At 41.9% G+C, this 23,820-nt stretch overlaps 1 protein-coding gene across 1 annotated transcript in view; it reads left to right on the top strand.

Moving 5' to 3' along the window:
- LOC139760033 (uncharacterized) overlaps positions 1–23,820 on the top strand; it is a 163,238-nt gene that overhangs the window by 3,391 nt on the left and 136,027 nt on the right. Inside the window, exon 2 of the mRNA XM_071682776.1 lies at positions 16,093–16,222. Coding sequence (XP_071538877.1) covers positions 16,093–16,222 — 130 coding nt within the window. The remainder of the gene's footprint in view (positions 1–16,092; positions 16,223–23,820) is intronic.

Here is a 23,820-nt window from a genome sequence, read left to right on the forward strand (position 1 = left end):
TACATCCCATTCCTCCCCCACTCCCCTTACTTCCATTGTTCTCACCTTTTTCCATTCAGTACTCAGTCTCTCCTGGTACTTCCTCACACAAGTCTCCTTCCCAAGCTCACTTACTCTCACCACCCTCTTCACCTCAACATTCACTCTTCTTTTCTGAAAACCCATACAAATCTTCACCTTCGCCTCCACAAGATAATGATCAGACATCACTCCAGTTGCACATCTCAGCACATTAACATCCAAAAGTCTCTCTTTCGCGCGCCTGTCAATTAACATGTAATCCAATAACGCTCTCTGGCCATCTCTCCTACTTACATACGTATACTTATGTATATCTCGCTTTTTAAACCAGGTATTCCCAATCACCAGTCCTTTTTCAGCACATAAATCTACAAGCTCTTCACCATTTCCATTTACAACACTGAACACCCCATGTATACCAATTATTCCCTCAACTGCCACATTACTCACCTTTGCATTCAAATCACCCATCACTATAACCCGGTCTCGTGCATCAAAACCACTAACACACTCATTCAGCTGCTCCCAAAACACTTGCCTCTCATGATCTTTCTTCTCATGCCCAGGTGCATATGCACCAATAATCACCCATCTCTCTCCATCAACTTTCAGTTTTACCCATATTAATTGAGAATTTACTTTCTTACATTCTATCACATATTCCCACAACTAGATTACTAAATTTGATTAGTGCATCCCTGTATATCAATAGAATATGACATGTTTGGTTTGCAGACATCTTAGAATTTATTCTGTTGCTATTTGTGACCATGTATGATTACAAAGAAAATCACTTTTTCTGTCTGGTTATGAATATCTATCTATCTTGAGATGAAATTTCTACAGAGTTGTGTACTTATGGTCATAGACAAAAGCAAGGACCAACAATGTGGGTGGCATTATGGAAAGGTATGGGTGAATAATGACTGAGGCTCAAGTTTGTAATATGCATCACCAGAAGTATGCTTTATTGTTCACCTTGGTTAATTTTTTACTTTTTATCATTTCCTTTGGTACTTAGAATCAAACAAATCTATGGTCATGAGTCCTCCTGATTTTACTGCCAAAGATAGGAATGGCTCAGACAGAAGTAGTACTGGCCCCTCCCATGGGGCCCTACAAGTGTAAGATTCCTTACCTGTACAGTACAAATAGGTAATTACAAAGGTAGGTTAGAGACTTGAAAACAACCATCATTTCATTATGAATTTGATGGTGACCATTTTTTTCAAATATGCTAAGAGCAGCAAAAGGTCATAGTGAGAAATTTGTTTAAAGAAATGTGATGAAGTTCTTTAATAATAGAGTGGTAGATAAATGGCTAAGGTGAAGATTTGTATGGGTTTTCAGAAAAGAAGAGTGAATGTTGGGGTGAAGAGGGTGGTGAGAGTAAGTGAGCTTGAGAAGGAGACCTGTGTGAGGAAGTACCAGGAGAGACTGAGTACAGAATGGAAAAAGGTGAGAACAATGGAAGCAAGGGGAGTGGGGGAGGAATGGGATGTATTTAGGGAATCAGTGATGGATTGCGCAAAAGATGCATGTGGCATGAGAAGAGTGGGAGGTGGGTTGATTAGAAAGGGTAGTGAGTGGTGGGATGAAGAAGTAAGAGTATTAGTGAAAGAGAAGAGAGAGGCATTTGGACGATTTTTGCAGGGAAAAAATGCAATTGAGTGGGAGATGTATAAAAGAAAGAGACAGGAGGTCAAGAGAAAGGTGCAAGAGGTGAAAAAAAGGGCAAATGAGAGTTGGGGTGAGAGAGTATCATTAAATTTTAAGGAGAATAAAAAGATGTTCTGGAAGGAGGTAAATAAAGTGCGTAAGACAAGGGAGCAAATGGGAACTTCAGTGAAGGGCGCAAATGGGGAGGTGATAACAAGTAGTGGTGATGTGAGAGGGAGATGGAGTGAGTATTTTGAAGGTTTGTTGAATGTGTTTGATGATAGAGTGGCAGATATAGGGTGTTTTGGTCGAGGTGGTGTGCAAAGTGAGAGGGTTAGGGAAAATGATTTGGTAAGCAGAGAAGAGGTAGTGAAAGCTTTGCGGAAGATGAAAGCCGGCAAGGCAGCAGGTTTGGATGGTATTGCAGTGGAATTTATTAAAAAAGGGGGTGACTGTATTGTTGACTGGTTGGTAAGGTTATTTAATGTATGTATGACTCATGGTGAGGTTCCTGAGGATTGGCGGAATGCGTGCATAGTGCCATTGTACAAAGGCAAAGGGGATAAGAGTGAGTGCTCAAATTACAGAGGTATAAGTTTGTTGAGTATTCCTGGTAAATTATATGGGAGGGTATTGATTGAGAGGGTGAAGGCATGTACAGAGCATCAGATTGGGGAAGAGCAGTGTGGTTTCAGAAGTGGTAGAGGATGTGTGGATCAGGTGTTTGCTTTGAAGAATGTATGTGAGAAATACTTAGAAAAGCAAATGGATTTGTATGTAGCATTTATGGATCTGGAGAAGGCATATGATAGAGTTGATAGAGATGCTCTGTGGAAGGTATTAAGAATATATGGTGTGGGAGGAAAGTTGTTAGAAGCAGTGAAAAGTTTTTATCGAGGATGTAAGGCATGTGTACGTGTAGGAAGAGAGGAAAGTGATTGGTTCTCAGTGAATGTAGGTTTGCGGCAGGGGTGTGTGATGTCTCCATGGTTGTTTAATTTGTTTATAGATGGGGTTGTTAGGGAGGTAAATGCAAGAGTCCTGGAAAGAGGGGCAAGTATGAAGTCTGTTGGGGATGAGAGAGCTTGGGAAGTGAGTCAGTTGTTGTTCGCTGATGATACAGCGCTGGTGGCTGATTCATGTGAGAAACTGCAGAAGCTGGTGACTGAGTTTGGTAAAGTGTGTGGAAGAAGAAAGTTAAGAGTAAATGTGAATAAGAGCAAGGTTATTAGGTACAGTAGGGTTGAGGGTCAAGTAAATTGGGAGGTGAGTTTGAATGGAGAGGGACTGGAGGAAGTGAAGTGTTTTAGATATCTGGGAGTGGATCTGGCAGCGGATGGAACCATGAAAGCGGAAGTGGATCATAGGGTGGGGGAGGGGGCGAAAATTCTGGGGGCCTTGAAGAATGTGTGGAAGTCGAGAACATTATCTCGGAAAGCAAAAATGGGTATGTTTGAAGGAATAGTGGTTCCAACAATGTTGTATGGTTGCGAGGCGTGGGCTATGGATAGAGTTGTGCGCAGGAGGATGGATGTGCTGGAAATGAGATGTTTGAGGACAATGTGTGGTGTGAGGTGGTTTGATCGAGTGAGTAACGTAAGGGTAAGAGAGATGTGTGGAAATCAAAATGGTGGTTGAGAGAGCAGAAGAGGGTGTTTTGAAGTGGTTTGGGCACATGGAGAGAATGAGTGAGGAAAGATTGACCAAGAGGATATATGTGTCGGAGGTGGAGGGAACGAGGAGAAGAGGGAGACCAAATTGGAGGTGGAAAGATGGAGTGAAAAAGATTTTGTGTGATCGGGGCCTGAACATGCAGGAGGGTGAAAGGAGGGCTAGGAATAGAGTGAAATGGAGCGATGTGGTATACCGGGGTTGACGTGCTGTCAGTGGATTGAATCAGGGCATGTGAAGCGTCTGGGGTAAACCATGGAAAGCTGTGTAGGTATGTATATTTGCGTGTGTGGACGTATGTATATACATGTGTATGGGGGGGGGTTGGGCCATTTCTTTCGTCTGTTTCCTTGCGCTACCTCGCAAATGCGGGAGACAGTGACAAAGTATAAAAAAAAAAAAAAAGATAAATGGAATATACGGAGTGATAAGATATAGTGCAAAGAAATTGAAAAAGGTATATGACAGTAAAGAAAGTTTGAGTTAAGACCTTACAGGTATAGAAGTTCCTCTTTATGCCTTACAGGTAGGTACTTAGTCTGTATACACTTATCCTACAGTTACATATTAATGACACAGTTGTAGATATACACATACACATAAACAAGTAGTGTTCACATAAATACATGTTAATTTATGTATTGTTTTGTACTCATACTTTCCAAAAAATAGCTAAGCAAGGATTTCTCCATGGACAGGCTGGGGTGTCTGAATATGTGTGCATTATTGCGTGACAGCTAGAGACTGAGTGTGAACGAATGGTGCCTTTGTTGTCTTTTCTTAGCGTTACCTCGCACACATGAGGGGGGAGGGGGATGGTATTCCATGTGTGGTGAGGTGGCGATGGGAATGAATATAGGCAGACAGTGTGAATTGTGTGCATGGGTATATAGGTATATGTCTGTGTGTGTATATGTATGTGTACATTGAGATGTATAGGTATGTATATTTGCGTGTGTGGACGTGTATGTATATACATGTGTATGTTGGTGGGTTGGGCCATTTCTTTCGTCTGTTTCCTTGCGCTACCTCGCAAACGCGGGAGACAGCGACAAAGCAAAATAAATAAATAATAATAATAATAATACATGTTTTTTTTTCCGCTGTCTCCCGCGTTTGCAAGGTAGCGCAAGGAAAAAGACGAAAGAAATGGCCCAACCCACCCCCATACACATGTATATACATACATGTCCACACACGCAAATATACATACCTACACAGCTTTCCATGGTTTACCCCAGACGCTTCACATGCCCTGATTCAATCCACTGACAGCACGTCAACCCCGGTATACCACATCGATCCAATTCACTCTATTCCTTGCCCTCCTTTCACCCTCCTGCATGTTCAGGCCCCGATCACACAAAATCTTTTTCACTCCATCTTTCCACCCCCAATTTGGTCTCCCACTTCTCCTCGTTCCCTCCACCTCCGACACGTATATCCTCTTGGTCAATCTTTCCTCACTCATTCTCTCCATGTGCCCAAACCATTTCAAAACACCCTCTTCTGCTCTCTCAACCACGCTCTTTTTATTTCCACACATCTCTCTTACTCTTACATTACTTACTCGATCAAACCACCTCACACCACACATTGTCCTCAAACATCTCATTTCCAGCACATCCATCCTCCTGCGCACAACTCTATCCATAGCCCACGCCTCGCAACCATACAACATTGTTGGAACCACTATTCCTTCAAACATACCCATTTTTGCTTTCCGAGATAATGTTCTCGACTTCCACACATTCTTCAAGGCTCTCAGGATTTTCGCCACCTCCCCCACCCTATGATCCACTTCCGCTTCCATGGTTCCATCCGCTGCCAGATACACTCCCAGATATCTAAAACACTTCACTTCCTCCAGTCCCTCTCCATTCAAACTTACCTCCCAGTTGACTTGACCCTCAACCCTACTGTACCTAATAACCTTGCTCTTATTCACATTTACTCTTAACTTTCTTCTTTCACACACTTTACCAAACTCAGTCACCAGCTTCTGCAGTTTCTCACATGAATCAGCCACCAGCGCTGTATCATCAGTGAACAACAACTGACTCACTTCCCAAGCTCTCTCATCCACAACAGACTTCATACTTGCCCCTCTTTCCAAAACTCTTGCATTCACCTCCCTAACAACCCCATCCATAAACAAATTAAACAACCATGGAGACATCACACACCCCTGCCGCAAACCTACATTCACTGAGAACCAATCACTTTCCTCTCTTCCTACACGTACACGTGCCTTACATCCTCGATAAAAACTTTTCACTGCTTCTAACAACTTGCCTCCCACACCATATATTCTTTCCTTCCACAGAGCATCTCTATCAACTCTATCATATGCCTTCTCCAGATCCATAAATGCTACATACAAATCCATTTGCTTTTCTAAGTATTTCTCACATACATTCTTCAAGTATATGTATGTAAGTAGGAGAGATGGCCAGAGAGCGTTATTGGATTACGTGTTGATTGATAGGCGTGTGAAAGACAGACTTTTAGATGTTAATGTGCTGAGAGGCGCAACTGGAGGGATGTCTCATCATTATCTTGTGAAGGTGAAGATTTGTAGAGGTTTTTAGAAAAGAAGAGATAATATTGGGGTGAAGAGAGTGGTGAGTATAAGTGAGCTTGGGAAGGAGACTTGTGTGAGGAAGTACCAGGAGAGACTGAGTGCAGAATGGAGCAAAAGGTGAGAGCAAAGGATGTAAGGGGAGTGGGGGAGGAAAGGGATATATTGAGGGAAGCAGTGATGGCTTGCACAAAAGATGCTTGTGGTATAAGAAGCATGGGTGGTGGGCAGACTAGAAAAGGTAGTGAATGGTGTGATGCAGAAGTAAGATTATTAGTGAAAGAGAAGAGAGGCATTTGGATGATTTTTGCAGGGAAAAAGTACAATTGACTGGGAGATGTATAAAAGAAAGAGGCAGGAGGTTGGGAGAAAGATGCAAGAGGTGAAAAAGAGGGCAAATGAGAGTTGGGGTTAGAGAGTATCATTAAATTTGGGGATATGGGAGAAAGAATACTACCCACGCATTCCTCACATGTCGTAGAAGGCAACTAAAGGGGATGGGAATGGGGGGCTAGAAATGCTCCCCTTCTTATATTTTAACTTTCTAAAAGGGGAAACAGAAGAAGGAGTCATGCAGGGAGTGCTCATCCTCCTCGAAGGCTCAGATTGGGGTGTCTAAATGGGTGTGGATATAACCAAGTTGAGAAAAAAGGAGAGATAGGTAGTATGTTTGAGGAAAGGAACCTGGATGTTTTGGCTCTGAGTGAAATGAACCTCAAGGGTAAAGGGGAAGAGTGGTTTGGGAATGTCTTGGGAGTAAAGTCAGGGGTTAGTGAAAGGACGAGAGCAAGGGAACCAGTAGCACTACTACTGAAACATGAGTGGTGGGAGTATGTGATAGAGTGTAAGAAAGTAAACTCTAGTTTGATATGGGTAAAACTGAAAGTTGATGGAGAGAGGTGGGTGATTATTGGTGCATATTCACCTGGGCATGAGAAGAAAGATCGTGAGAGGCAAGTGTTTTGGGAGCAGCTGAGTGAGTGTGTTAGTAGTTTTGATGAACGAGACTGGGTTATAGTGGTGGTTGATTTGAATGCAAAGGTGAGTAATGTGGCAGTTAAGGGAATAATTGGTGTACATGGGGTGTTCAGTGTTGTAAATGGAAATGGTGAAGACCTTGTAGATTTCTGTGCTGAAAAAGGACTGATGATTGGGAATACCTGGTTTAAAAAGAGAGATATACATAAGTATACATATGTAAGTAGGAGAGATGGCCAGAGAGTGTTATTGGATTACGTGTTAATTGATAGGCGCGTGAAAGAGAGACTTTTAGATGTTAATGTGCTGAGGGGTGCAACTGGAGGGATGTCTCATCATTATCTTGTGGAGGCAAAAGTGAAGATTTGTAGAGGTTTTCAGAAAAGAAGAAAGAATGTTGGGGTGAAGAGGGTGGTGAAAGTGAGTGAGCTTGGGAAGGAGACTTGTGTGAGGAAGTACCAGGAGGGACTGAGTACAGAATAGAAAAACGGGAGAACAAAGGAGGTAAGGGGAGTGGGGGAGGAATGGGATATATTAAGGGAAGTAGTGATGGCTGGCACAAAAGATGCTTTTGGCATGAGAAGCGTGGGAGGTGGTCAGATTAGAAAGGGTAGTGAGTGGTGGGATCAAGAAGTGAGATTATTAGTGAAAGAGAAGAGAGAGGCATTTGGACGATTTTTGCAGGGAAATAATGCAAATGAGTGGGAGATGTATAAAAGAGAGGCAGGAGGTCAAGAGAAAGGTGCAAAAGGTGAAAAAGAGGGCAAATGAGAGTTGGGGTGAGGGAGTATCATTAAATTTTAGGGAGAATAAAAAGATGTTTTGGAAGGAGGTAAATAAAGTGGGTAAGACAAGGGAACAAATGGGAACATCAGTGAAGGGGGCTAATGGGGAGGTGAAAACAAGTAGTGGTGATATGAGAAGGAGATGGAGCGAGTATTTTGAAGGCTTGTTGAATGTGTTTGATGATAGAGTGGCAGATATAGGGTGTTTTGGTCGAGGTGGTGTGCAAAGTGGGAGGGTGAGGGAAAATGATTTGGTAGACAGAGAAAAGGTAGTAAAAGCTTTGTGGAAGATGAAAGCTGGCAAGGCAGCAGGTTTGGATGGTATTAAAAAAGGGGGTGACTGTATTGTTGACTTTTTGGTAAGATTATGTAATGTATGTGTGACTCATGGTGAGGTGCCTGAGGATTGACAGAATGCTTGCATAGTGCCATTGTACAAAGGCGAAGGGGATAAAAATGAGTGCTCAAATTAGAGGTATAAGTTTGTTGAGTATTCCTGGGAAATTATATGGGAGGGTATTGATTGAGAGGGTGAAGGCATGTACAGAGCATCAGATTGGGGAAGAGGAGTGTGGTTTCAGAAGTGGTAGAGGATGTGTGGATCAGGTGTTTGCTTTGAAGAATGTATGTGAGAAATACTTAGAAAAGCAAATGGATTTGTATGTAGCATTTATGGATCTGGAGAAGGCATATGACAGAGTTGATAGAGATGTTCTGTGGAAGGTATTAAGAATATATGGTGTGGGAGGCATGTTGTTAGAAGCAGTGAAAAGTTTTCATCGAGGATGTAAGACATGTGTATGAGTAGGAAGAGAGGAAAGTGACTGGTTCTCATTGAATGTCAGTTTGCGGCAGGGGTGCATGATGTCTCCAAGGTTGTTTAATTTGTTTATGGATGGGGTTGTTAGGGAGGTGAATGCATGAGTTTTGGAGAGAGGGGCGAGTATGCAGTCTGTTGTGGATGAGAGAGCTTGGGAAGTGAATCAGCTGTTGTTCGCTGATGATACAGCGCTGGTGGCTGATTCATGTGAGAAACTGCAGAAGCTGGTGACTGAGTTTGGTAAAGTGTTTGAAAGAAGAGAGCTGAGAGTAAATGTGAATAAGAGCAAGGTTATTAGGTACAGTAGGGTTGAGGGACAAGTCACCTGGGAGGTAAGTTTGAATGAAGAAAAACTGGAGGAAGTGAAGTGTTTTAGATATCTGGGAGTGGATTTGACAGCGGATGGCACCATGGAAGTGGATTGAGTCACAGGGTGGAGGAGGGGGCGAAAGTTCTGGGAGCGTTGAAAAATGTGTGGAAGGCGAGAACATTATCTTGGAAAGCAAAAATGGGTATGTTTGAAGGGATAGTGGTTCGAACAATGTTATATCTTTGTGAGGCATGGGCCATAGATAGAGTTGTGCGGAGGAGGGTAGATGTGCTGGAAATGAGATGTTTGAGGACAATATTTGGTTTGAGGTGGTTTGATCTAAGTAATGAAAGGGTAAGAGAGATGTGTAGTAATAAAAAGAGTGTGGTTGAGAGAGCAGAAGAGGGTGTTTTGAAATGGTTTGGTCACATAGAGAGAATGAGTGATGAAAGATTGACAAAGAGGGTTTATATGAGAGGTGGAGGGAATGAGGAGAAGTAGCAGACCAAAATGGAGTGGAAGGATAGAGTGAAAAAAATCTGAGCAATCGAGGCCTAAACATGTACGAGGGTAAAAGGCATGCAAGGAATAGAGTGAATTGGAATGATGTTGTATACCGGGGTTGACGTGTTGTCAGTGGATTGAATCAGGGCATGTGAAGCGTCTGGGGTAAACCATGGAAAATTTTGTGGGGCCTGGATGTGGAAAGGGAGCTGTGGTTTCGGTGCATTATACATGACAGCTAGAGACTGAGTGTGAACGAATGTGGCATTTTTTTGTCTTTTCCTAGCACTACCTCGCGTGCATGTGAGGGGAGGGTGGATGTCATTTCATGTGTGGCGGGGTGGCGACGGGAATGAATAAAGGCAACAAGTATGAATTATGTATATGTGTATATATGTGTATGTCTGTGTATGTATACATTTGTATACTTTGAAATGTATAGGTATGTATATGTGTGTGTGTGTGTGGATGTGTATGTATATACATGTGTATGTGGGTGGGTTGGGCCATTCTTTCATCAGTTTTCTTGTGCTACCTTGCTGATGCGGGAGACAGTGACAAAATATAATAAAAATAAATAAATAAAACCCAGGATGAGAGGAACTTGGATATTTTGGGAGTAAGTGAAACTTAATTTGAAGGGGAAAGAGTTGAAATGGATTAGGAATGTTCACGGGGAAAAGTTTGAGGTTAGTTTGAGGCTGAGAGCAATGGAAGGGGTGGCTCACCTGATGGTGCTGTGAGACTGTGTTTAAGCGTAAGGAAGTGAGTTTCATACTGATGTGGGAACGAGTGAAATTAGACTGTGAGGGGTGGTGACTGTTAATCCTTATGCACCTGGTAGTGAGAGGAGTAAAGAAGAAAGGAGTGCTTTTCAGGAGCTGAGTGAGTTTTTGGCAGTTTTGATGCAAGGGATTGAATCTTGATGATAGGAGATCTGGATGCAAGGGTGGATGATGTAGCAATGTAGGGCATATCTGTTGGACATGGGGCCCTGCTACCTATGAAAATTGGGAAGAGCTGTCCAAGTTGTGTGCTGAAAGAAGATTGGAGATTGATCATTATTTCATACTAAGTTCCCTCTGTCACCTTAGCAAGGAAGCATAAGGAGCAGATGAACAATAGTCTCATTTCTTCACATAAACTCTCTGGCTATGGTATATGATGTATTGGAACAAGAGCCTGTAACCAACAGCTAAGCCCTTGTACTATATCAAAATTCACCTTGATGTCTTCTTATACCCTGGTTCAGTCCATTGACAGCACATTGTCATCAGTATACCATGTCAGTCCAGTGCATTCTATCACATGAATACCTCTCAGAATCCTGAATGGTCAGGCCTTGGTACCTCAACACCTTCCTCACTCCATCCTTCCATCAACTTCTTGGTTTCCCTCTCTTTCTTCCTATTTCCACTGCTGAAAGAACCACTTTTACAGTCTTTCTTCACTCACCCCATCCAAATGTCCAAACCATTTTAACACAGCTTTGTCAGATCCCAGTCAGACTATCCCTTCCATCACTCCTCTCTCTTACATTGTTATATATTTATATTATATTTATTTTGCTTTGTCGCTGTCTCCCGCATTTGCGAGGTAGCGCAAGGGAACAGACGAAAGAAATGGCCCAACTCACCCCCATACACATGTATATACACACATGTCCACACATGCAAATATACATACCCATACATCTCAATGTACACATATATATACACACACAGACACATACATATATACACATGCACACAATTCACAGTGTCTGCCTTTATTCGTTCCCATCGCCACTTCACCACACATGGAATAACATCCCCCTCCCCCCTCATGTGTGCCAGGTAGCGCTAGGAAAAGACAACAAAGGCCCCATTCGTTCACACTCAGTCTCTAGCTGTCGTGCAATAATGCCCGAAACCACAGCTCCCTTTCCACATCCAGGCCCCACAGAACTTTCCATGGTATACCCCAGACGCTTCACATGCCCTGATTCAATCCATTGACAGCACGTCGACCCCGGTATACCACATCGATCCAATTCACTCTATTCCTTGCCCGTCTTTCACCCTCCTGCATGTTCAGGCCCCGATCACTCAAAATCTTTTTCACTCCATCTTTCCACCTCCAGTTTGGTCTCCCACTTCTCCTCGTTCCCTCCTTAGACACATATATCCTTACAAAACCAACCTGCTTCACACAACATATTGTCCTTAGGCATTTCATTTCTAACACACCCACTCTCTTCCATCCCTTCTAGCTTATCCATCTTTGCCCTAATAGACATTGACATTTTCATCCATACTCTTCTTAACACACTCAAGAGCTTGGTCACCTCTCTCACCCTGTGACAGATCAGCCCCCATGATCCCGTAATCTGTGATGTCCACTCCCAGTTACTTAAAGCACTCTGCTTCCTGCAAATTTTCCCAATTCAAACATATCCAGACTATGTGGATTCATTTCCCTGCTGCATCTCATTACCATACTTTTGTTCACATTTGCTCTAAGTACTATTTCACACACTCTTCCAAATTATTACCAGCTTACAGACTTTGTTTCTGGAGTCTGCCACCATACCCATGTCAACTACAAACTGCAACTGATTACCTTCAATTCCCTCATCCTTCACCTTTAGCATACAGTAGACTTGTCCCTCATTCTAAGGTCCTTGCATTCACCTCCTTTGCTACCCCATAAGTTAACAGATTAAACATCCAGTATGACATAACACATCTTTGATACGTACCAACTTTTTCTGATAACCATTCAACCTCTTCCCTTCATCTTTGCATTATTCTTGTGGTCAAAACTCCTGACTACATTTGGAAACTTTCAGATCATCCCATATATTTGTATTACCTTGCACTAAACCTTTATGTCAACTTTGTCTTACGCATTTTCCAGGTCTATAAATGCCATATACAGTTCACTGTCTTGCTTCAAGTATTTCTCAAACAGATTCTTCAGATTGTTTGGACTAATTGATTAAAAAAAGAAAGTATAATTGGATGAGTTGGGTTAGGGGTCAACAGGCATGATTAGATCATGTGCTGATTGACAGCCATACAAATGAAAGATTGTTAGATTTGAGCATGCTGAGAAGGGTGGCAGGTGGAATGTCTTTCATATCTTAGAGGAAGCTAGTATGAAAGTTTATAGTTATAAAAACAAATGAAATGTGCAGGAAGTGGCAAAAGTGAGTAACTGGGAAAATAGACCTATGTACATAGATGCTAAGGGAGCTTAAGTAAAAGATGTCACACAGTGAGAGTAAATGAAACATAGGTTGTGATAGAGGAATGGAAGATATTTAGGAAAGTTATGCAGGTAATGTTTGTGGAATGTGGAAGGTGGGATGTGGATGTCAGAAAAAGGGCAGTTAGTCGTAGAATGTTAGATTGCTGTTGGAAGAGTTAAGAGTGGTGTACTGATGGTACCAAAATGGAAAGGGTATGAATGATTGAGATAGATGACAAAAGAAACCAGCAGGAGGTTAAGAGATAGGTACAAGAGTTGAAAAAGAGGTTAAAGGAAAGATGGAGTGAGAGCAAATTGATGAACTTTTTTTAGAATAAGATTTTTTGGAATGAGTTGGGTAGTTTGACAAAAACAAGAGAACATTTGGGAGCAACAGTGAGGGGACCAGATGAGAGACTTATGAGGGATAGAAGAGGTGAAAAAGAGGTGGAGTGAGTATTTTGAAGGACTGTTGAATATGTTTGGGATGATGGCATTAATGTTGAATGGTATGGTGAAATGAGAAGAGGTATTAGAAGCCTTGAATAAGATGAAGTGTGGTAAAGCAGTGGGGGTGAATGGGATTACTGTTTAATTTTTCAAGAAAGGAGGTGACAGTGTTGTTGATTGGTTCGTCAGGCTATGCAGTGTTTATATGGCCCATGGTGAGGTGCCTCAGGACTGACAGAATGCATATTTAGTTCTCTCAGATAAAGAAAAGTAAGACAAAAGTGAAAGCTTGAATTGCAGTAATGTAAGTCTATTAAGTATACTTGATAAGGAGTATGGGAGTGATTATTGATAGGGTAGTGCCTTTCTCAAAACCTCTGATTACAGAGGAGTAGTGTTGGTTTAGGAGAGGTAGATGATATTTGGACCAAGTGTTTACCTTCGAGTTTTGTGTGAAAAATACTTAGAGGAAGAGAGTGAAGTTTATGTCTCACTTATGGATCTGGAGAAAGTCTATAATACTTTTGGACAAAGGCCTTGTGGAAAATGCAGTGAGGAGTTTTAACCACAAGAGTAAGGTGTGAGCAGACAGGAAAGGAGAAGGGTAAGAGAATCTTGGTGTTGGTGGGTCTGTATCAAAGATGTATGATGTCATCTTAGTTGTGTAATGTTTTTAGGTGAAATTATGAGGGAGGTAAATGCTAGGGTGTTAGGGTGAGGGGCAGGTGTGCATTATGCTGGGTTTAGGGATGCATGGGAGGTGAATCAGTTGCTGTTTGCAGATGTCACAGCTTTGGTTGTAGACTCCAGAGAGAAGCTCCAGAAGCTGGTGCAGTTTGAGAGAGTGTAAGAATGGAAAAAGTTGAGAGTAGATGTGAACAAATGTAAGATAATGATATGCAACAGAGGAGTGAGACAGGATGAGTTGAGTGTAAGTTTGAATTGGGTAGACCTGGATGAAGTGGATTGTTGTAGATACCTGAAAGTGTACATGACAGCAGATGGAATTTGGGGGGGGCTAAAGTGAGTCTTAAGTTGGAATAGGGTGTTTTGGTCCTGAGGGCTTCCAAGAACACATAAAAGGAGAGGTCACTATTTGTGAGGGTAAAGATGGGTATGTTTGAAAGTAACATAGTCCTGATATTGTTGTATGGAAGTGAGTCTTGGGCCTTGAACACAAAAGAATGGGAGAGAGTGAAAATATTGGAAATGAAAGGTCTGAGGACACTAATGTGTTGTGAGATTGATCACATAAGAAACAACACTGTAAGAAAGAGGTATAGTAGTTAGTGCACTTAGCTTGAGAGAGCTGACCTGGGTGTAATTACCTGTTTGTACCGGGAGGCAGTTTTACACACGCGAGGCCATATCTCTCGAACATTCTCTGATATTATACAGCCTCTTAGATTTATGTCTGCTGTTTGCACTAAGCATGTCCTCAGTCATTTTACCCCATTCATCCACCACTCTTCAACTATAGAGGTATTTCTTCACATCCTTATTTGTAAGTTTCTTCCTTAATTTCATGTTATAGCATATGGTTGCTTTATCCCTACATTTCTTGAAGAGGTGTGTTCACTATCCACATCATAAATCTCTATTAGAGTTGTGATTAGATCACCCCTAACACCCCTAACTCTTCTCTCTTTCCAGCTGGGTAGAAATAAAGACACTAGCTTTTACCTGTTACTTAACATTTTCTATTCTGGTACTATCTTTGTTGCCCTCCTCTGAACCTTCTGTGTGAGGTCTTAGTGCTTGTTTTGGTGCAATGACCAAACATGGGGAGCACATTCTAGTTTTGGCCTTATGTAGGATATAAATTGCTTGCTAGATAGGTACTCCTGTAGCTGTATACTTGAAAGCTATTTTGATATTTACCAGTAGATAGTTTGTCTCCCCAACTATTCTCTAAATAATGGACTCTGTTGACAGGTTAGGGATGATTCTACTTCCAAGTCCTTCTTGCTCAAGAATCTCAAAGCTTATTTCCTGCTAGGAAATAGTCGTATTGAGGCTGTCTTTTGCTTTATCCCATCATTATTACATTTGCTTGGGTTGAATTTCGTCTGCCATGTTTCAGACCAGTATAAAATCTGTTTAGGTCCACTTATGAGCTGTTACACCCCCCCCCCCCCCACTTTTCACTTCCTTCAAGACCTTTGCATGATCTGCAGACATATTCAGGTGGGATTCCAAACCTTCAGATAAGTCAGTGATATAGATCAAGAAGAGTAATGGCCCATGAAACAAACCTTGTGGCACTCCTATGGTCACCTCAACCCATTTGGAAAAGGCTCGTCTTACTTGCATCCTTTATTCCCTCCCACTGAGATATTCTGTCCATTGTTGGGGTTTTGTTCTTGCCTGATGATACAATTTTTTAATTTGCCTCCTGTGTAGTATAGAGTCAAATACTTTTTGGTGGTCCAGATACAGACAGCCCACCCATCTTTCCCTTTTGTCCAGGACTTAACTCACTCTCTCGTAGAACTTTTAAGAGGTTAGTTACACACAACTGGCTTTCCATAAAATCATGCTTCTCTCGCTTGGAAAGTTTCTTTTCTGTAAGAACTTATCCACTTGCTTTCAAAAAATGTTTTATGCCTTATACACCATTCCTGTTAGTGCTGTAATGGTTTAGACATATGGAGATGAATACAGACAGACAAAGAGAATCTACATGTTAGAGATGGAGGGAGGAAGGGGGATGGTTAGGCCAAGGGGATGGAGAAGGAAGGTTTTGAGATAACAGAGCCTTGACATTTAGGAGGGTAAGAGATGTGTATGGGATAGGAAATGGATAGGCATAGTGTATGGGGGTAACATGCTGTCAGTAGGCTGAACAGGGCATATGAAGTGTTCAAGGTAAACCATGGGATGGTCTGTGGTGCTTTGTTGTGGATGATGTGCTGTAATCAGAACATGACAGCTAAAGAATGAATATGTGCAATTGAGGCCATTGTTTGGTTATTCATGATGCTGCTTAATGGAAGTGGGAGAAGCATTTCATAGTAACAGATCTATATCTTTTATGAGATTCTTAACATTCATTATTTAATTGAAAACCTTCTTACTACAGTGAACTCTTCAATACAGTCTTGGACATGCTGGCAACTTTAATCCACTCCACACTAATGTCTGATGGTCCTTCAGAATCTCGTGAGGAAAACAGAAGACACTATTACAATCTGGTTAAGAAGATCAAAAAGGTAAGAACTTGGAAAGTCTTTTGTGTAGTGGTACAGTATACACTGGAAGATATTAAGATAACATGTTGTATATGGATGGAATGAAATACCAGCTTTTATGCGTGATATCTGGGTTTTTCTATTTATGGATATAATGGCCTTTGATTTACTTAATAGTGAACCATATCACACGTGATGTTATATTAGAATGTGATACATTTAGCATGTATTTATGGTATGAATTATTTACTGGACTTTTAGCATTGTATTGTAGAGGAATTTCATTTTCCTTCACTGTAATGTTGCATTGCCGGTAATTGATAAAGATAGTGGAGAGGAAGTAACAGCATCATGAAGCATCCTATTTGCATCCCCCTTTACTATACTCCTCCTCTTGCATAAGGCAGTTACTACATTGTTCTTATTATTAATGCATACATGTTTATGTTTTGTGGAAATTCATTATTCAGTGATGATATTTACTGCTAATGCATTGTTTTGTAAGGTCCCACTTGGATACTATTGGCATTTAGTTTAGAAATAGCCATGATTAATATCTTTGAAAGATTTTTTCAGTTGAATATTACCTTTTGGAATCTCTTTTATAAAAAATTGTATGGGCCACCACCCAATGATTTCATTTGGCAAAGGTTTTTGCATTGCATGTGTTAATGATATCCTCTTTTTTTTCTTCTCAGTAGCTTCTTGGTCCCTTGTTAGAGTATTGAAGGGTAGATAAAGTATGGAAGTAAAGAAAGGATTAAGCATAGTCCTCCCAACCCTGACCTATGCAGCCGAAATATGGACATGAATTGAGTCAGAGGTCAAAAATCCAGGCTGTGGAAATGAGCTGTTTGAAAGGAGCAAGTGGTATGACTAAATGGAATGAAGAAAGAAATGAGGGGATGTATGAGAGAAGAGTTATGGCAGGGAATGCAAAGGGAATGAAGTGTGGAGTGGTAGAGTGGGTGAAATGTAGTACTTTTGGGTGATTGGGCTTATGGAAAAAATAAAAGATGGGGAATTTACAAGGAGATAGGGGAGAAAGAATTCTTTCCATGCATTCCTCACCTGTCATAGAAGGCAACTAAAGAGGACAGGAGCTGGGGGCTGAAAACCCTCCCCTCCTTGTATTTTAACTTTCTAAAAGGGGAAACAGAAGAAGGAGTCACGCGGGGAGTGCTCATCCTTCTCGAAGGCTCAGATTGGGGTGTCCAAATGTGTGTGGATGTAACCAAGATGAGAAAAAAGGAGAGACAGGTAGTATGTTTGAGGAAACAAACCTAGATGTTTTGGCTTTGAGTGAAATGAAGTTCAAGGGTAAAGGGGAAGAGTGGTTTGGGAATGTCTTGGGACTAAAGACAGGGGTTAGTGAGAGGACAAGAGCAAGGGAAGGAGTAACACTACTCCTGAATCAGGTGTGGTGGGAATATGAGATAGAGTGTAAGAAAGTAAACTCTAGATTGATATGGGTAAAACTGAAAGTTGATGGAGAGAGATGGGTGATTATTGGTGCATATTCACCTGGGCATGAGAAGAAAGATCATGAGAGGCAAGTGTTTGGGAGCAGCTGAGTGAGTGTGTTAGTAGTTTTGATGCACGAGACCGGGTTATAGTGGTGGGTGATTTGAATGCAAAGGTGAGTAATGTGCCAGTTGAGGGAATAATTGGTGTACATGGGGTGTTCAGTGTTGTAAATGGAAATGGTGAAGAGCTTGTAGATTTCTGTGCTGAAAAAGGACTGGTGATTGGGAATACCTGGTTTAAAAAGAGAGAGATATACATAAGTATAAGTATGTAAGTAGGAGAGATGGCCAGAGAGCGTTATTGGATTACGTGTTAATTGATAGGCGCGCAAAAGAGAGACTTTTGGATGTTAATGTGCTGAGAAGTGCAACTGGAGGGATGTCTGATCATTATCTTGTGGAGGCGAAGGTGAAGATTTGTAGAGGTTTTTAGAAAAGAAGAGAGAATGTTGGAGTGAAGAGAGTGGTGAGAGTAAGTGAGCTTGGGAAGGAGACTTGTGTGAGGAAGTACCAGGAGGGACTGAGTACAGAATGGAAAAAGGTGAGAACAAAGGAGGTAAGGGGAGTGGGGGAGGAATGGGATGTATTTAGGGAATCAGTGATGGATTGCGCAAAAGATGCGTGTGGCATGAGAAGCGTGGGAGGTGGGCAGATTAAAAAGGGTAGTGAGTGGTGGGATGAAGAAGTAAAATTATTAGTGAAAGAGAAGAGAGAGGTATTTGGACGATTTTTGCAGGGAAATAATGCAAATGAGTGGGAGATGTATAAAAGAAAGAGACAGGAGGTCAAGAGAAAGGTGCAAAAGGTGAAAAAGAGGGCAAATGAGAGTTGGGGTGAGAGAGTATCATTAAATTTTAGGGAGAATAAAAAGATGTTTTGGAAGGAGGCAAATAAAGTGCATAAGACAAGGGAACAAATGGGAACTTCAGTTAAGGGGGCTAATGGGGAGGTGATAACAAGTAGTGGTGATGTGAGAAGGAGATGGAGTGAGTATTTTGGAAGTTTGTTGAATGTGTTTGATGATAGAGTGGCAGATATGAGGTGTTTTCGTCGAGGTGGTGTGCAAAGTGAGAGGGTAAGGGAGAATGATTTGGTAAACAGAGAAGAGGTAGTAAAAGCTTTGCGGAAGATAAAACCCGGCAAGGCAGCGGGTTTGGATGTTATTGCAGTGGAATTTATTAAAAAGGGGGGTGACTGTATTGTTGACTGGTTGGTAAGGTTATCTAATGTATGTGTGACTCATGGTGAGGTGCCTGAGGATTGGCAGAATGCTTGCATAGTGCCATTGTACAGAGGCAAAGGGGGTAAAGGTGAGTGCTCAAATTACAGAGGTATAAGTTTGTTGAGCATTCCTGGGAAATTATATAGGAGGGTATTGATTGAGAGGGTGAAGGCATATACAAAGCATCAGATTGGGGAAGGGCAATGTGGTTTCAGATGTGGTAGAGGATGTGTGGATCAGGTGTTTGCTTTGAAAAATGTATGTGAGAAATACTTAGAAAATCAAGTGGATTTGTATGTAGCATTTATGGATCTGGAAAAGGCATATGATAGAGTTGATAGAGATGCTCTGTGGAAAGTATTAAGAGTATATGGTGTGGGAGGCAAGTTGTTAGAAGCAGTGAAAAGTTTTTATCGAGGATGTAAGGCATGTGTACGTGTAGGAAGAGAGGAAAGTGATTGGCTCTCAGTGAATGTAGGTTTGCAGCAGGGGTGTTTGACATCTCCAATATTGTTTAATTTGTTTATGGATGGGGTTGTTAGGGAGGTGAATGCAAGAGTTTTGGAAAGAGGGGCAAGTATGAAGTCTGTTGTGGATGAGAGAGCTTGGGAAGTGAGTCAGTTGTTGTTCGCTGATGATACAGCGCTGGTGGATGATTCATGTGAGAAACTGCAGAAGCTGGTGACTGAGTTTGGTAAAGTGTGTGAAAGAAGAAAGTTGAGAGTAAATGTGAATAAGAGCAAGGTTATTAGGTACAGTTGGGTTGAGGGACGAGTCATTTGGGAGACAGCGACAAAGTATAATAAAAAAAATAATAATATATATAAAAGCTTTGCGGAAGATGAAAGCCGGCAAGGCAGCAGGTTTGGATGGTATTGCAGTGGAATTTATTAAAAAAGGGGGTGACTGTATTGTTGACTGGTTGGTAAGGTTATTTAATGTATGTATGACTCATGGTGAGGTGCCTGAGGATTGGCGGAATGCGTGCATAGTGCCATTGTACAAAGGCAAAGGGGATAAGAGTGAGTGCTCAAATTACAGAGGTATAAGTTTGTTGAGTATTCCTGGTAAATTATTTTTTTTTTTTTTTTTTTTTTTTATACTTTGTCGCTGTCTCCCGCGTTTGCGAGGTAGCGCAAGGAAACAGAGGAAAGAAATGGCCCAACCCCCCCCATACACATGTACATACACACGTCCACACACGCAAATATACATACCTACACAGCTTTCCATGGTTTACCCCAGACGCTTCACATGCCTTGATTCAATCCACTGACAGCACGTCAACCCCTGTATACCACATCGCTCCAATTCACTCTATTCCTTGCCCTCCTTTCACCCTCCTGCATGTTCAGGCCCCGATCACACAAAATCTTTTTCACTCCATCTTTCCACCTCCAATTTGGTCTCCCTCTTCTCCTCGTTCCCTCCACCTCCGACACATATATCCTCTTGGTCAATCTTTCCTCACTCATTCTCTCCATGTGCCCAAACCATTTCAAAACACCCTCTTCTGCTCTCTCAACCACGCTCTTTTTATTTCCACACATCTCTCTTACCCTTACGTTACTTACTCGATCAAACCACCTCACACCACACATTGTCCTCAAACATCTCATTTCCAGCACATCCATCCTCCTGCGCACAACTCTATCCATAGCCCACGCCTCGCAACCATACAACATTGTTGGAACCACTATTCCTTCAAACATACCCATTTTTGCTTTCCGAGATAATGTTCTCGACTTCCACACATTTTTCAAGGCTCCCAAAATTTTCGCCCCCTCCCCCACCCTATGATCCACTTCCGCTTCCATGGTTCCATCCGCTGACAGATCCACTCCCAGATATCTAAAACACTTCACTTCCTCCAGTTTTTCTCCATTCAAACTCACCTCCCAATTGACTTGACCCTCAACCCTACTGTACCTAATAACCTTGCTCTTATTCACATTTACTCTTAACTTTCTTCTTCCACACACTTTACCAAACTCAGTCACCAGCTTCTGCAGTTTCTCACATGAATCAGCCACCAGCGCTGTATCATCAGCGAACAACAACTGACTCACTTCCCAAGCTCTCTCATCCCCAACAGACTTCATACTTGCCCCTCTTTCCAGGACTCTTGCATTTACCTCCCTAACAACCCCATCCATAAACAAATTAAACAACCATGGAGACATCACACACCCCTGCCGCAAACCTACATTCACTGAGAACCAATCACTTTCCTCTCTTCCTACACGTACACATGCCTTACATCCTTGATAAAAACTTTTCACTGCTTCTAACAACTTGCCTCCCACACCATATATTCTTAATACCTTCCACAGAGCATCTCTATCAACTCTATCATATGCCTTCTCCAGATCCATAAATGCTACATACAAATCCATTTGCTTTTCTAAGTATTTCTCACATACATTCTTCAAAGCAAACACCTGATCCACACATCCTCTACCACTTCTGAAACCGCACTGCTCTTCCCCAATCTGATGCTCTGTACATGCCTTCACCCTCTCAATCAATACCCTCCCATATAATTTACCAGGAATACTCAACAAACTTATACCTCTGTAATTTGAGCACTCACTCTTATCCCCTTTGCCTTTGTACAATGGCACTATGCACGCATTCCGCCAATCCTCAGGCACCTCACCATGAGTCATACATACATTAAATAACCTTACCAACCAGTCAACAATACAGTCACCCCCTTTTTTAATAAATTCCACTGCAATACCATCCAAACCTACTGCCTTGCCGGCTTTCATCTTCCGCAAAGCTTTTACTACCTCTTCTCTGTTTACCAAATCATTTTCCCTAACCCTCTCACTTTGCACACCACCTCGACCAAAACACCCTATATCTGCCACTCTGTCATCAGACACATTCAACAAACCTTCAAAATACTCATTCCATCTCCTTCTCACATCACCACTACTTGTTATCACCTCCCCATTTACGCCCTTCACTGAAGTTCCCATTTGCTCCCTTGTCTTACGCACCCTATTTACCTCCTTCCAGAACATCTTTTTATTCTCCCTAAAATTTACTGATAGTCTCTCACCCCAACTCTCATTTGCCCTTTTTTTCACCTCTTGCACCTTTCTCTTGACCTCCTGTCTCTTTCTTTTATACTTCTCCCACTCAATTGCATTTTTTCCCTGCAAAAATCGTCCAAATGCCTCTCTCTTCTCTTTCACTAATACTCTTACTTCTTCATCCCACCACTCACTACCCTTTCTAAACAGCCCACCTCCCACTCTTCTCATGCCACAAGCATCTTTTGCGCAATCCATCACTGATTCCCTAAATACATCCCATTCCTCCCCCACTCCCCTTACTTCCATTGTTCTCACCTTTTTCCATTCTGTACACAGTCTCTCCTGGTACTTCCCCACACAGGTCTCCTTCCCAAGCTCACTTACTCTCACCACCTTCTTCACCCCAACATTCACTCCTCTTTTCTGAAAACCCATACTAATCTTCACCTTAGCCTCCACAAGATAATGATCAGACATCCCTCCAGTTGCACCTCTCAGCACATTAACATCCAAAAGTCTCTCTTTCGCACGCCTGTCAATTAACACGTAATCCAATAACACTCTCTGGCCATCTCTCCTACTTACATAAGTATACTTATGTATATCTCGCTTTTTAAACCAGGTATTCCCAATCATCAGTCCTTTTTCAGCACATAAATCTACAAGCTCTTCACCATTTCCATTTACAACACTGAACACCCCATGCATACCAATTATTCCCTCAACTGCCACATTACTCACCTTTGCATTCAAATCACCCATCACTATAACCCGGTCTCGTGCATCAAAACCGCTAACACACTCATTCAGCTGCTCCCAAAACACTTGCCTCTCATGATCTTTCTTCTCATGCCCAGGTGCATATGCACCAATAATCACCCACCTCTCTCCATCAACTTTCAATTTTACCCATATTAATCGAGAATTTACTTTCTTACATTCTATCACATACTCCCACAACTCCTGTTTCAGGAGTATTGCTACTCCTTCCCTTGCTCTTGTCCTCTCACTAACCCCTGACTTCACTCCCCAGACATTTCCAAACCACTCTTCCCCTTTACCCTTGAGCTTCATTTCACTCAGAGCCAAAACATCCAGGTTCCTTTCCTCAAACATACTACCTATCTCTCCTTTTTTCACATCTTGGTTACATCCACACACATTTAGGCACCCCACTCTGAGCCTTCGAGGAGGATGATCACTCCCCGCGTGACTCCTTCTTCTGTTTCCCATTTTAGAAAGTTAATACAAGGAGGGGAGGCCCCCCGCTCCCGTCCCCTCTAGTCGCTTTCTACGACACGCGAGGAATACGTGGGAAGTATTCTTTCACCCCTATCCCCAGGGATAATATACATATATATATACATATACACACACACACACACATACACACACATACGCACATACACACACACACACACACATACATATATATACATATGAAAAATGTAAGAAACAATTAAGAAAACAAACTTTTAGCTTGAAATGAATGAAAAAAATGAATGTCACATAATGGTTCAACCTCTGGCTATGGAAAAGGAAATGTACAATTTATTCAGAGGGTGAAGGCATGTACAGAGCATCAGATTGGGGAAGAGCAGTGTGGTTTCAGAAGTGGTAGAGGATGTGTGGATCAGGTGTTTGCTTTGAAGAATGTATGTGAGAAATACTTAGAAAAGCAAATGGATTTGTATGTAGCATTTATGGATCTGGAGAAGGCATATGATAGAGTTGATAGAGATGCTCTGTGGAAGGTATTAAGAATATATGGTGTGGGAGGAAAGTTGTTAGAATCGTGAAAAGTTTTTATCGAGGATGTAAGGC

This window comes from Panulirus ornatus, chromosome 3 (genome assembly GCF_036320965.1).
Source record: "Panulirus ornatus isolate Po-2019 chromosome 3, ASM3632096v1, whole genome shotgun sequence".
NCBI classification, from domain to species: Eukaryota; Metazoa; Arthropoda; class Malacostraca; order Decapoda; family Palinuridae; genus Panulirus; species Panulirus ornatus.